General features: G+C 48.5%; 1 protein-coding gene and 1 non-coding gene across 4 annotated transcripts in view; one reads left to right on the top strand and one right to left on the bottom strand.

The window, feature by feature from the left end:
- The window catches only part of NOL9 (nucleolar protein 9), a 33,401-nt gene extending 19,440 nt beyond the window's left edge, over window positions 1–13,961 (bottom strand). Inside the window, exons 1-6 of one of the 3 annotated variants that reach the window (XR_010148360.1) lie at window positions 13,519–13,947; window positions 9,637–9,856; window positions 8,811–8,938; window positions 4,317–4,452; window positions 4,098–4,194; window positions 1,103–1,200 (exon numbers count right to left, since the gene is read on the bottom strand). Coding sequence is in view for 2 of the 3 variants with exons in the window: in XM_514340.8 (XP_514340.2) it covers window positions 1,103–1,200; window positions 4,098–4,194; window positions 4,317–4,452; window positions 8,811–8,938; window positions 9,637–9,856; window positions 13,519–13,914 (1,075 nt within the window). In the remaining variant the exon portion in view is untranslated. Of the gene's footprint in view, window positions 1–1,102; window positions 1,201–4,097; window positions 4,195–4,316; window positions 4,453–8,810; window positions 8,939–9,636; window positions 9,857–13,518 lie in introns of all 3 variants that reach the window. The other 2 variants (XM_514340.8, XM_009447407.5) reach the window with 2 other exon arrangements.
- On the top strand, window positions 129–239 carry LOC112207089 (U6 spliceosomal RNA). Its single transcript, XR_002941563.1, has one exon. It is a non-coding gene; the product is annotated as a U6 spliceosomal RNA (small nuclear RNA).
- Window positions 13,962–14,010: the final 49 nt, after the last annotated feature.

Here is a 14,010-nt window from a genome sequence, read left to right as displayed (position 1 = left end):
TGACGCAGGAGAATAGCTCGAACTCAGGAGGCGGAGGTTACAGTGAGCACAGATCACGCCACTGCACTCCAGCCTGCCTAGGTGACAGAGCAAGACTCCATCTTAAAAAAAAAAAAGCAAGCAAGGTGGTACTTACTCCAGCAGCACATATACTAAAAAACTGGAATGATACAGAGAAGACTGGCAATGGGCCCCGCACAAGGATAACATATTATTTTTTTAAAGTGATGTAGAATTGTGGATAACTGGTGAATTTTCAATAAAATCTGTAGACTGGTTAACAGCTTTTTTTTTTTTTTTTTTTTTTGAGATAGAATCTCACTCTGTTGCCCAGGCTGGAGTGCAGTGGAATGATCTTGGCTCACTGCAACCTCCACCCCTGGGTTCATGCGATTCTCCTGCCTCGGCGTCCCAAGTAGCTGGGACTATAGGCACGTGCCACCAAACCCAGCTAATTTTTGTTTTTTAGGGTTTTGAGATGGAGACTTGCTCTGTCGCCCAGGCTGGAGTCAGTGGCTTGACCTCAGCTCATTCCAACTTCCGTCTCCTGGTCAAGCAATTCTCCTGCTTCAGCCTCCCGAGTAGCTGGGACTACAGGCGTGCACCACCATGCCCAGCTAATTTTTGTATTTGTAGTAGAGATGGGGTTTCCCCATGTTGGCCAGGCTTGTCTCGAACTCCCTACCTCAGGTGATGCACCAGCCTCAGCCTCCCCAAGTGCTGGGATTACAAGTGTGAGCCACCACAGGCAGCCTGATTAACAGTATTGATTCAGTATTAATTTCTTGGTCTAGATAGTTGTATATAAGATGTTGAAATTAGGGAAACATGTGTTTCTAATTTACATAAAACAAAATAATTTTTGCCACCACACCCAACTAATTTCATAAAACAAAATGAGTAGCAGTTCCATTTCCTAAAATGAGAAAGCACCATAGTTTGTTTTTTGGAGGTTAGAGGAACAAGTTATGGAAAGACCATGAGTTTGGTAGGCGCATGTTCACTTTTAATATTTTATACTCTTCTATTTCTGAGTTTTTGTAAGCATCATCACATATAAATTTCATAAAACCAAGACATTCGAGAAATATGTAATACATACCCAGAACTGGTTCTGTAATATTAAGCAAAGAAATGCAACCAGGAGGGGTAAATTCTGTCTGTCCCAGATCACATTCCAAATAGTCAACGCAGGGAAGACTGCAAATTTTTAAAAAAGAAAAAAGAAAGAAAATCCTAACTAGCTTTACTCAGTAGAAAGGATAATCACACAGTAAAGATTTCATGTGACACACAGGCATAATCCACCACACACAGCACTTTAGAAGTGAAGCCTCAAGATGACAATCGCTGTTTAAAAACGAGTCCAGAGAAACGCAGTGCAGGCATGGTCACAATGTCCATTTGTAACACGGATAACAATTTGCTCTTCCAGATTTTTTTTTTTTTTTTTTTTTTGCGATGGAGTCTCACGCTGTTGCCCAGGCTGGAGTGCAGTGCGCAATCTCGGCTCACTGCAAGCTCCACCTCCTGGGTTCATGCCATTCTCCTGCCTCAGCCTCCTGAGTAGCTGGGACTACAGGCACCCACCACCACGCCCGGCTAATTTTTGTATTTTTAGTAGAGACGGGGTTTCACCATGTTAGCTAGGATGGTCTCGATCTCCTGACCTCGTGATCTGCCCACCTCGGTCCCACAAAGTGCTGGGATTATAGGCGTGAGGCACTGCGCCCGGCTGAATTTTTTTTTTTTGAGACAGAGTCCCGCTCTGTCGCCCAGGTTGGAGTGCAGTGGCGCAGTCTCGGCTCACTATAACCTCCGTCTCCCAGGCTTGAGCAATTCTCCTGCCTCAGCCTCCCGAGTAGCTGGGATTACAGGCATGTGCCACCACGCCCGGCTAATTTTTTCTATTTTTAGTAGAGACGGGGTTTCACAGTGTTAGCCAGGATGGTCTTGATCTCCTGACCTTGGGATCCGCCCGCCTCAGCCTCCCAAAGTGCTGGGATTACAGGCATGAGCCACCATGCCCGGCTAATTTTTGTATTTTTAGCAGAGACAGGGTTTCACCATGTTGGCCAGGCTGGTCTTGAACTCCTGAACTCAAGTGATCCACCTGCCTCGGCCTCCCAAAGTGCTGGGATTACAGGCATGAGCTAACACTCGGCCATCTTTCATATAAGTTTATTTTTTCTTGAGACAGGGTGTCACCGAGTCACCCAGGCTGGAATGCAGTGATCAGAACTCACTGCAGCCTCGACCTCCTGGGCTCAAGCAATACTCCCTCCTTAGCCTCCCAAGTAGCTGGGACCACAGGCACACGCCACCATCCCTGACTAATTTCTAAATTTTTTGTAGAGACAGGGTCTCGTTACGTTGCCCAGGCTGGTCCGAAACTCCTGGGCTCACGCAATCCTCCTACCTCAGCTTCCCAAGTGCTAGGATTACAGGCAGAAGCCATGGTGCCCAGCCTTTTTTTCTTTTTGTTTCTGAGACAGAGTCTCGCTCTGTCGCCCACGCTGGAGTGCAGTGGCACCATCTCAGCTCACTGCAAGCTCCTCCTCCCAGGTTCACGCCATTCTCCTGCCTCAGCCTCCCGCATAGCTGGGACTACAGGTGCCCGCCACCACGCCCAGCTAATTTTTTGTATTTTTAGTAGAGACGGGGTTTCCCTGTTAGCCAGGATGGTCTCGATCTCCTGACCTCGTGATCTGCCCGCCTCAGCATCCCAAAGGCTTGGGATTACAGGCGTGAGCCACTGCGCCCAGGCTTTATTTATTTATTTATTTAGAGACACAGTGTCACTCTGTTGCCCAGGCTGGAGTGCAATGGTGTGACATAGCTCACTGTAGACTCGAACTCCTTGGCTCAAGCCAGCCTCCCACTTTGGCCTCTCAAAGTGCTGCGACTACAGATGTAAGCCACCATAACCCACCTCTGTTGTTGTTGTAAAGGTAAAATTTCAGATCTGGCATGGTGGCTTATATCTGTAATCCCAGCAGTTTGTGAGGCCAAGGTAGGAGGATTGCTTGAGCCCAGGAGTTCAAGACCAGCCTGGGCAACATGGCAAGATCCTCTGTCTACAAAAGCAAAACAAACAAAAAAATTAGCCAGAGGCCGGGCATGGTGGCTCACGCCTGTAATCCTAGCACTTTGGGAGGCTAAGGCGGGCAGATAACCTGAGGTCAGGATTTCGAGATCAGCCTAACCAACATGGTGGAACCTTGTCTCTACTAAAAATACAAAAATTAGCCGGGTATGGTGGCGCACGCCTGTAATCCCAGCTACTCGGGAGGCTGAGGTAGGAGAATCACTTGAACCTGGGAGGCGGAGGTTGCAGTGAGCAGAGAACACGCCATTGCACTCCAGCCTGGGTGAGTGAAACTCTGTCTCAAAAACAAACAACTAGCCAGGTGTGGTGGTGCGCTAGTGTGGTCCCTGCTACTTGGGAGGCTGAAGTGGGAGGACTGCTTGAACCCAGGACGTCAAGGCTGCAGCAAGCCGCGTTTGTGCCACTACACTTTTTGCTGGGCAACACAGTCAGACCCGGTCTCAAAAAAAAAAAAAATTAAAAGAAAATTCCCAGGAGTTTGAGACCAGACTGGGCAACATAGCAAGACCTCATCTCTACAAAAATAAAAAATAAAATTAAAAAATTAGCCAGGCATGGTGGCCCATGACTGTAGTCTCAGCTGCTCAGGAGGCTGAGGCAGGAGGATCACTTGAGCCCAGGAGTTCAAGACTATGAGGTATGACTGTGCCACTGCACTCCAGCCTGAGGGAAACCCTGTCTGAAAACACACACACACACATACACACACACACACACACACACACACCAGAACTTATAAATACAGACTCTGAGACCAAGTGTCTCCTCTTGGAAGTCCGCCTGCAGGTAAGGCAAAGTCAGCCTACGCTAGAGCATTGTCACATACTGCAAAGCAGATGGCAGTGAGGACCAGATGCTTCAGCTGGGCAGCTTTAGACCTGTATGTAATCTCTAGCTAGAAGCCAAGAAGCACTCCCTCCAAATCAAAAATCCCACTTCATGACAAAAACCTAGCAATGTGTCAAAGCCATAAGAAAAGCACTCTTACCTATTTAACAACTGGTTAATCAGGTATCTATTAAATGTTGACTTTCCAACATCCTGGGATCCACAAACTAGAATGACAGGGCAGCCATCTACTTCTTCTGAATGGGAAACAAACATTGATGGCTAGAATTAGCCGTCTTCCTTGGACTCGAATTATGACTAATCTTCCTCTGGGGGTCTGGTGGACAGACATTCAGGGTGATCAATGTGTATTACTCACCACAGGAAACATTGACTAACTCTTCCAGGGCTGAAAGGGTACTCTCAGTTAACTGAAGGCCTTTCCTTTTTTTCTCTCTTCTGATGCCAACAGACCTCAAGGCTAAATATTCAGGTTTAATCTGGGGAGCTGGACTCTGAAATCAACAATTTAAACTTTAAGGTGAAAAAATGCACATTTTTTTCTTCAGTACTAAATTAATCAAGCCTCACACAGTTGTGAGCCAGAGAAGATAAATTGTTTCCTCCCTTTGTCTCCTGCCCCAAAATCCAACCCATCAACAAGTGTTGCCAACTGTATTCCTGAAGTTATCCATGTCTATTTTCAGTTTCTGCTTTCTCCCGAGCTGCCACTGCCTCCGCAGGAGACTCCAGAGAAAAAGAAAATGTCTGGTAAGACATGACTGCACAGGAAACATTCAGCAGGAGGCCCTGGCTCTAGACCAGGTGAGTGATGTAGAATCAAGTCAAGGCAACCTCTGAAAACGTAAAGCAAAAACACACGGACAGAACATATGCAAACAGAGTTGAAAGGAGGGAGAAGACAGGTCTGTGAAGTCCAGAAGGACTGGGAAAGCAACCCAAGGAAAGGAAGAGCAGGCCCTTGCTGAGGCAGGTAAGGCTCAGTTGGAACCAGCTCACCACAGAAGAGGATGAAGGAAGGGCCCCGCCCATGAGCACATCCTCTTGCAATTCATCAACACTGAAAATAAAGATACCATAAAGAAATGTGAAGCAGGCTGGGCGCAGTGGTGCACGCCTGTAATCCCAGCTACTTGGGAGGCTGAAGCACAAGAATCGCTTGAACCCAGGAGGTGGAGGTTGCAGTGAGTCAAGACTGTGGCACTGCACTCCAACCTGGGCGACAGAGGGAGACTGTGTCTGTGTCTCAAAAAAAAAAAAAAAAAAAAAAAGAGAAGCAGCCTAGTGTGAGGCTTCCTATCGGCAATGCTGGATCCTAGAAAACAACAGAACAAGGCCTTCAACAATTTGAGAAAAAAGTCTGTTGAACCAACCATTCTACACTGTGTGCAATTATCAATCACTGAGGGCAAATCAAGAACATCTAACAAAATTAGATAATCAAGTTTACTATCTCCCTTATGTGAAAAAACAACTCCAGAATCTACTGACGCATCCAGAGGGTGGGATAGGGAGGGAAGTATCCAAGAAAGAGCATAAGAAATATGAACAGTGGTGGTGAAGTCCCAGAAAAACAGATAAAGCTGAAAATAAATGAAAAAAGAATGTGGCTGCCCCATAGCATCTGGAACATTCACTTTCAGTAACCAAGGCTTGAGAACAGGCAATTCCATCTCCTCCTCTGCAGTCCTGGTCCAGCTACTGGACTCTGCAAAAGACTAAAAGGCAATCACAACAGTCCGTTCGCTGTCCCGCTCTCATTTCTTCTCTCCTTTCACTTCAAATTCCCCACACCCACCTCGTATCTATCTGCTTCCCACACAGTGACGACCTTGATTCCATTTCCCAGTGCAGCAGGAAATAATCAGAGGACAACTTCTACTTCCTCTGGCCCTCTCCTAGGGACTTCCTCTAGCCACTATGAATGACCTGGCTATGCTCCTAAGGCCACATGATGCCAGAACCGGACCCATCCCTGGTAGCCAACTTACATAGTTCCAGCAGCCTCTCCTCTCTCTGCTGCATGGTTACCTCCCCCTCCCTCTGGATCATTCCCATCTGCCATGTTCCAGCATGTTTTTTTCATCCATCTTAACAAAATTACAAAACTCTCCTGATCATACTTATCCCTGCAACTAGTGCTTCATTTCTTTTCTTCCCTTTACAGCTAACTTCTACCAAAGCAAAATACTTTACTACTAAGCCTGTGAGTCCCTCTCCGCCCAGGCTCTTGACCCCATTCCAATCAGGCTACTTCCCGGCCTCTACAGCCAGCGCTTTCTCAGGTCTCACCTGACCACCAGCAGCTTTCGCCACCGCTGTTCAGTTAACTCTCGTTTAAAGACTTCCTGACCTACAGGACACCACGCACTGGGTTTTCCACCAAAACCGATGACTATCTGCTGCTCCCTCATCTTTGCCTGGACCTCTTCTTGGAGTGCCCCAGGGCTCAGAGCTGGAACCATCTTGTTTCTGTCTATTCAACTCCATCAGCATTATTATCGCATCTGGTGGCCTGGGTATCCTCTCTGCTGAAGGCTCCCATATTTACACCTCCAAACTCTTCCCTGAACTCCAGGCCCACATATTCAACTGCCCACTTGACATGTCCAGCTGATGTCTACCAGGCATCTCAAGGTTAACAAATGGAAACCCACTCCTCCTGCGGTGACCCCATCCCAGTTAATGGCAACTACATGCACCTCAGTCGTTAAGCCAAAAACCTGCTGTGATTCCTTGATTCTTCCTCACCCCTCACATATCCAGTCTGTCTGCCAATCCTGGAGATTAGACTCCACCTACTGGCCCATGGGAGACAATTATAGTAATAGTACTTAAGGAAATGGAAAAAAAAAAAAAAGAACTTAAGGAAATGAATAATACGGTCAGCAAAAATTTAGAGGTGAGGCCAGACACGGTGGCTCACACCTGTAGTCTCAGCACTTTTGGAGGCAGGTGGATTGCTGGAGTCCAAGAGTTCGTGACCAGCCTGGGCAACATGGCAAAATCCTATCTCTACAAAAACTACAAAAATTAGCTGGGAGTCATGGTGTGTACCTGTAACCCCAGCTACTGAGAGGCTCCGGTGGGAGGGTCACCTGAGCCCGGAAAGGTTGAGGCTGCAGTGAGCTGAGCTCCTGCCACTGCACTACAGCCTGGGCAACAGACACTACAGCCTGGGCAACAGAGACTTTATCTCAAAAATAAAAATAAAAGCTCTCTTCTAGGGACGTTGTCTACACGAAGTGAGAATGGTCCAGCATTTGACACACCGTCATAGGCTTCCTACAATACAGCCTCTAACAAAACTAGGCTGTCCCGAACCCCTGGTAATAAAATTGTTTGTCTCTGTACCAAGAAGGTTGGGAAAACACCAAAATTTGCATTGGCGCAGCCCAGGCAGGCTTCGAGGGGTCCGTGCCATGAGACTTAAAGTTCTTTTTTTTTTTTTTTGAGACGGATTCTCTCTCTGTCTCCCAGGCTGGAGTGTGCAGTGGCGCAATCTCAGCTCACTGCAACCTGCGCCTCCCAGGTTCCATCGATTCTCCCGCCTCACCTCTGGAGTAACTGGGATTACAGGTGCATGCCCCACGCCCTGCTAATTTTGTGTATATTTAGCAGAGATGGGGTTTCGCCATGTTGGCCAGGCTGGTCTTGAACTCCTGACCTGAAGTGATCTGCCCACCTCAGCTTCCCAAAGTGCTGGGATTACAGGCATGAGCCACCACGCCCCGCCAAGACCTAAAGTTCTTAAGAGATTGTCCAAAACAAAAACCATGTCAGCAGAGCCTACGGTGGTTCCATGCGTGCTAAACGTGTTCAGGACAGGATCAAGCGTGCTTTCCTTCTCGAGGAGGAGAGCATCATTGTAAAAGTGTTGAAGGCACAAGCACAGAGTCAGAAAGCTACATAAAAAATGAAGCCTTTTTGACTAATAAAAATTACGACTCGTTAAAAATTAGAGGTAAGGAAAGAGATAAAAGAAAATATAAGTTCATTTAAACTACTCATTCATAGTTTAGAGACAATTTATATTATCTCAAATTAATAAACTGAAATATAAAGACAACCATTAAAAACCCCAAAAAAGGCCAGGCATGGTGGCTCACACCTGTAATCCCACCACTTTGGGAGGCAGAGGTGGGCAGATCACCTGAGGTCAGGAGTTCGAGACCAACCTGGCCAACATGGTGAAACCCCGTCTGTACTAAAAACAAAAAAATTAGCTGGGCATGGTGGCATGCACCTGTGGTCCTAGCTACTTGGGAGGCTGAGGCAGAAGAATCACTTCATCCCGGGAGGCAGAGGGTGCAGTGAGCCGAGAGATCACACCACTGCACTCTAGCCTGGCAACAGAGAGAGAGTCCATCTCAAAACAAAAAACATAAAAACAAAAATTAGCCGGGCATGGTGGCAGGCGCCTGTAATCCCAGCTACTCGGGAGGCTGAGGCAGGAGAATTGCTTGACCCTGGGAGGCGGGATTGCAGTGAGGTTGAGGTCGCACCACTGCACTCCAGCCTGAGTGACAGAGTGAGACTCCGTCTCAAAAAAATGAACCAACCAACCAACCAAAAAAGCAGGGCTGGAGCATGGTGTTAATAAAAACCCAAAAAGCACTTAACCAACTACGATATAAAATGGTAGCTCAGGTATGAAACTAAGGAGGGGAGGATGAACATTTTTCACGATATACCTTTCTACAATAGTTTCCGTATACACGTATTACATTCTGTAGGACTGAGAGCACTAGATAGACCAACTGTTCTTCCAAGACAACATCCTACATAGTCATTTGAAATCACTGTTTTGGTGCAAGTAATTAGCAAAACTCTGAATGAAAACGGGTTCTACCTCTTGCACAAAAATGTAGGATGAACCCGGATAGCTGGTTATGAAGTTTACAGTGGCAGTTTTCAGATGTTCTAGCAACACAATGGAACACTGAGGAGAAAAATTCTGCATCGACCAACGCCTGTCATCTGTAAAGAGAAAAATAAACCACCTTAGAAGCAGTAACTTCATTACATTCCACGCCCTTTAGGACTGCCATCTCCTCGGCTAAACTATAAACGTTAGGAGAGTAGGAATTACGGTTGAGAGCCTTTTTCAGGGGGCCATACTACATACTAAGAACACATCTGGGAGGAGAAGTCAATCGAGGTTTGCCACATAATAATTTTGTGGCCTTGAACAATTTTTCTTTTCAGTAAAATGGTGATAACAATAGTACTTTCACTCTCAGGACCCTTGTAAGGGTTTATAGAGATACCACAACGTCCTTAGCACACTGTCTAGACCATAGTAAGCATCTAAAATAATTTTTTTTTTTTTGAGATGGGGTCTCTCTCTGTTGCCCAGGCTGGAGTGCAGTGGCGTGATCTCAGCCTACTGCAAACTCCGCCTCCTGGGTTCAAGCGATTCTCCTGTCTCGGCCTCCCGAGTAGCTGGGACTACAGGCGCCTGCCACCACGCTCGGCTAATTTTTTGCATTTTTAGTAGAGACAGGGTTTCACCGTCTTAGCCAGGATGGTCTCGATCTCCTGACCTCATGATCCGCCCGCCTTGGCCTCCCAAAGTGCTGGGATCACAGGCGTGAGCCACCGCGCCTGGCCCTAAAAATTATGAATTAGCCTTATTACAGTAGGCCCTCAGTAAATTACCCAGTTCTTTTCATTACCAAGGTTAAGATGAGATTTGAGCAAATTCCGGGCTTCCCTTTTCAGTTCCTTCTTGCTTTCCTCAGGCAGTGAGTAGTGAAGTGCATGGATACTCAAGCAAGAGTGGGTATACACAGAGAAGATGTCTTGGGCAGGCTGGCCTTGGCTGATGGTAAAACCAAATACCTGCACCTGGCCATAGAGGCAAGTCACACGACAGATCCCACTAAAAGTAAAACCCTAGCAGGGAGAGAAAACAGAAAAAACATTATAGATCATGTCACTAATGACTGAAACATTCTAAAATCTTTTCTTTTTTTTTTTGAGGTGGAGTTTTGCTCTTGTTGCCCAGGCTGGAGTACAATGGCACAATCTCGGCTCACCGCAACCTCCACCTCCCAGGTTCAAGCAATTCTCTGCCTCACCCTCCCTAGTAGCTGGGATTACAGGTGAGTGTCACCACGCCCGGCTAATTTTGTACTTTTAATAGAGACAGGGTTTCTCCATGTTGGTCAGGCTGGTCTTGAACTCCCGACCTCAGGTGATCCGTCCACCTCAGCCTCCCAAAGTGCTGGGATTACAGGCGTGGGCCACCGCACCTGGCCAAATTCTAAAATCTTAACTTGCTATTCACACATCAAAAGGCAGGTAAGGCCAGGCACAGTGGCTCATGCTTGTGATCCCAACACTTTGGGAAGCTGAGACAGGAGGATCACTTGAGCCCAGAAGTTCAAGATCAGCCTAGGCAACAGAGTGAGACTTCTCCTTACAAAACATTTAAAAATTAGCAGGGTGCAGTGGCATGCCTCTGTGGTCCTAGCTACTTGGGAGGCTGAGGTGGGTAGACTGCTTGAGTCTCGGAGGTAGAGGCTGCCGTGAACCGTAATTACACCACTCCACTCCATCAGTAATAAGTATTGGGCCAGGCACGGTGGTTCACGCCAGTAATCTCGGAACTCTGGGAGAAGGAAGTGGGGGGATCACTTGAGTGAGGCCAGGAGTTTGAGACCAGCCTGGATAACATGGCAAACCCCCCTGCACCCCACCCCCGCCACCACCATCTCTACTAAAATTATCAAAGTTAGCTGGGCATGTGCCTGTAATCCCAGCTACTCCAGAGGCTGAGGCATGAGAATCGCTTGAATCCAGAGGCAAAGGCTGCAGTGAGCTGAGATCATGCCAGTACACTGCAGCCTGGGCGACAGTGATACTGTCCCAAAAATAAATAAATAAATAAAAATTAAAAAATTTAAAAGGCTGCAGCCATAAAAAGGGCTTTGCAGGGACTTGGATCATGTCCTTTGCAGGGACTTGGATGGAGCTGGAAGCCGTTATCTTCAGCAAACTAATTCAGGTACAGAAAATCAAATATCGGCCGGGTGTGGTGGCTCACGCCTGTAATCCCAGCACTTTGGGAGGCCGAGGCGGGTGGATCACAAGGTCAGGAGATCAAGACCATCCAGGCTAACACGGTGAAACCCTGTCTCTACTAAAAAAAATACAAAAAACTTAGCCAGGTGTGGTGGCAGGCACCTGTAGTCCCAGCTACTCGGGAGGCTGAGGCAGGAGAATGGCGTGAACCCGGGAGGCAGAGCTTGCAGTGAGCCCAGATTGCGCCACTGCACTCCAGCCTGGGCAACAGAGCGAGACTCCATCTCAAAAAAAAAGAAAGAAAATCAAAATATGGCATGTTCTCACTTATCAGTGGGATTTGAACCATGAGAACACATGGATACATGGTGGGTAACAACATACACTGGAGCCTGTGGGGGTCTGGGAAAGGGCATCAGGAAGAATGGATGCTGGGCTTAATACGTAGGTGATGTGTTGATCTGTGCAGCAAACCACCAAGGCACCCATTTAACTACGTAATAAATCTGCACACGCTGCATATGTACCCTGGAACTTAAAAGTTGAAGAAAAATGAAATAAAATAAAATAACTTAAAAAGGCAGCTGATTTCTAAGTAACAGATCGCATTGTATTGGGTAACCATAACATACTTTATTTATTTATTTTTTTTGAGACAGAGTCTTGTTTTGTTGCCCAGGCTGGAGTGCAGTGGCACAATCCTGGCTCACTGCACACTCCGTCTCCCAGGTTCAAGTGATTCTCATGCCTCAGCCTCCCGAGTGGCTGGGATTACAGGCTCATACCACCATGCCCAGCTAATTTTTCTATTTTTTAGTAGAGACGGGGTTTCACCATGTCAGCCAGGCTGGTCTCGAACTCCTGACCTCAGGTGATATATACACACATATATATATATATATATATATAGTTGGAGAGATTTGGAGACAAGAGTCTCGCTCTGTCACCCAGGCTAGAGTGCAGTGGTGCAATCTCAGCTTACCACAACCTCCGCCTCCCGGGTTAAAGCAATTCTCCTGCCTCTGCCTCCAGAGTAGCTGGGATTACAGGCGTGTGCCACCACGCCCCATTAATTTTTCTATTTTTAGTAGAGATGCGGTTTCACCATTTTGGCCAGGCTGGTCTCAAACTCCTGACCTCAGGTGATCCGCCCACCTAGGCCTCCAAAAGTGCTGGGATTACAGGCGTGAGCCACTGTGCCCAGCTCTCTCTTTTCCTTTTCCTTTCTTTCTTTTCCCCTCCCTCCTTCCTTTCTTCCTTTCTTTCGAGACGGAGTCTCACTCTGTCGCCCAGGCTGGAGTGCAATGGCGTGATCTTGGCTCACTGCAACCTCCAGCTCCCGGGTTCAAGCAAGTCTCCTGCCTTAGCCCCCTGAGTAGCTGGGATTACAGGCGTGTGCCACCATGCCCAGCTAATTTTTGTATTTTTAGTAGAGATGAGGTTTCACCATGTTGGTCAGGCTGGTCTCAAACTCCTGACCTCAGATGATCTGCCAGCTTCGGTTTCCCAAAGTGCCGGGACTACAGGCCTGAGCCACCGCGCCTGGCCCATACTTTATATTTTTAACCTAAGATCATACCCCATGGCAGCTACAGAGAAAGCATGGTGACCGTGAACTCGGCTCTGTGCTCCTGGTTCAGACAGACTCTACCACTCTGTCCCACAGCTTGCCAAGTCTCTTCCAGAACTTTCTGGGTTTTACCTTCCCTCCTGCATTAGACAGGGAATCTCCAGGAATGGCATCCACGTTAAGAATCAGGCTGCCTGAGTTCGACTCCTAGCTCTCCCTCTACTGTGTAAGTTACCCAACCTCAGTCTCTTCGTCTGTAAACACTTAAGAGAGAGGGACAACTACTCCATAAGAGAGCTGGATGTTTAAATGGGTTCAAAGCCTAAAACACTTGGAACCCTTAAATCCTGGAATTTCTCAGCTCTCAGTAATTGCAACCTTTTTTTTTTTTAAACTATTAAAATCCCTTTCAGGGTTCCAGGTGCGGTGGTTCACACCTGTAATCCCAGCACTTTGAGAGGCCGAGGCGGGTGGATCACAAGGTCAGGAGATCGAGACTATCCTGGCTAACATGGCGAAACCCCGTTTCTACTAAAAATACAAAAAATATAGCCGGGCGAGGTGGCACGCGCCTGTAGTCCCAACTACTCCGGAGGCTGAGGCAGGGGAATCGCTTCAACCCGGGATGCGGAGGTTGCAGTGAGCCGAGATTGCGCCACTGCACTCCAGCCTGGGGGACAGAGTGAGACTCTGTCTCAAAAAGAAAAAGAAAGAAAGAAAACAAAACAAAATAAAGTCCCTTTAGCTCGTAAGGCCTAGGGACCCCTTAGCAGGTACCTGTTACCCTGCTGCTCAGGGGAGCCTAGTTGCCACCAACCATCAAGAGGATGGACTTGAATCCGACTGGCAGCCAGAGAACAGGCCCGGGGGACCACGGTCCTCTCCTACCCTGCAGCTCTCCCGGGGCTGCCTCTCCAGCCCTCCCTGCCCTCGGGGACTACTACCGGCGCCCCCCACCTACCTGCTCGACCGGCAGCAGCAGCAACGCGCGGCCGGGGCCCACGGGCCGCACCGGTGGGATGAGGAGAGGCCAGTGGCAACTCGAGGCGGATTCGAATTCGGGTTCGGATTCGGGTTCGGAGGCCGGGGTCGGGCTAGGGATCGGGCTGGGGGTTGCGGTGTTGGGTCTCCGGGCCGCCGCCGCGCGCGACACCTGGCGGGCTCCCTCCCTCCAGTCCACGCCGGCTGCCTGGGCTTGCAGTAACCGCCGCCGTAGGCGCCGCCGACCGCACCAGCGCAGGCTCCCGAGCCGGCGGCGGGGCCGGCGGCTGAGGATGAGCTGGGGCCGGGCCTTGCGGACCCGCAGCCAAGTGGAACGGCAGGAACCCCGCTTTAACAGCACCCCCGAGTCCGCCATGCTGGATCCTCAGGGCCTACCGCGCGAGAATCTCGCGAGATCCCGTAGGTCCGCCCCGCTGCCCTCCCAGCTGCCGAAAGGAGGGGCCTCGGAGCC

Source organism: Pan troglodytes, chromosome 1, assembly GCF_028858775.2.
Source record: "Pan troglodytes isolate AG18354 chromosome 1, NHGRI_mPanTro3-v2.0_pri, whole genome shotgun sequence".
Lineage (NCBI taxonomy): Eukaryota > Metazoa > Chordata > Mammalia > Primates > Hominidae > Pan > Pan troglodytes.
Note: the sequence above shows the minus strand (reverse complement) of the source record. Positions and strands in the feature narration are given on the sequence as shown.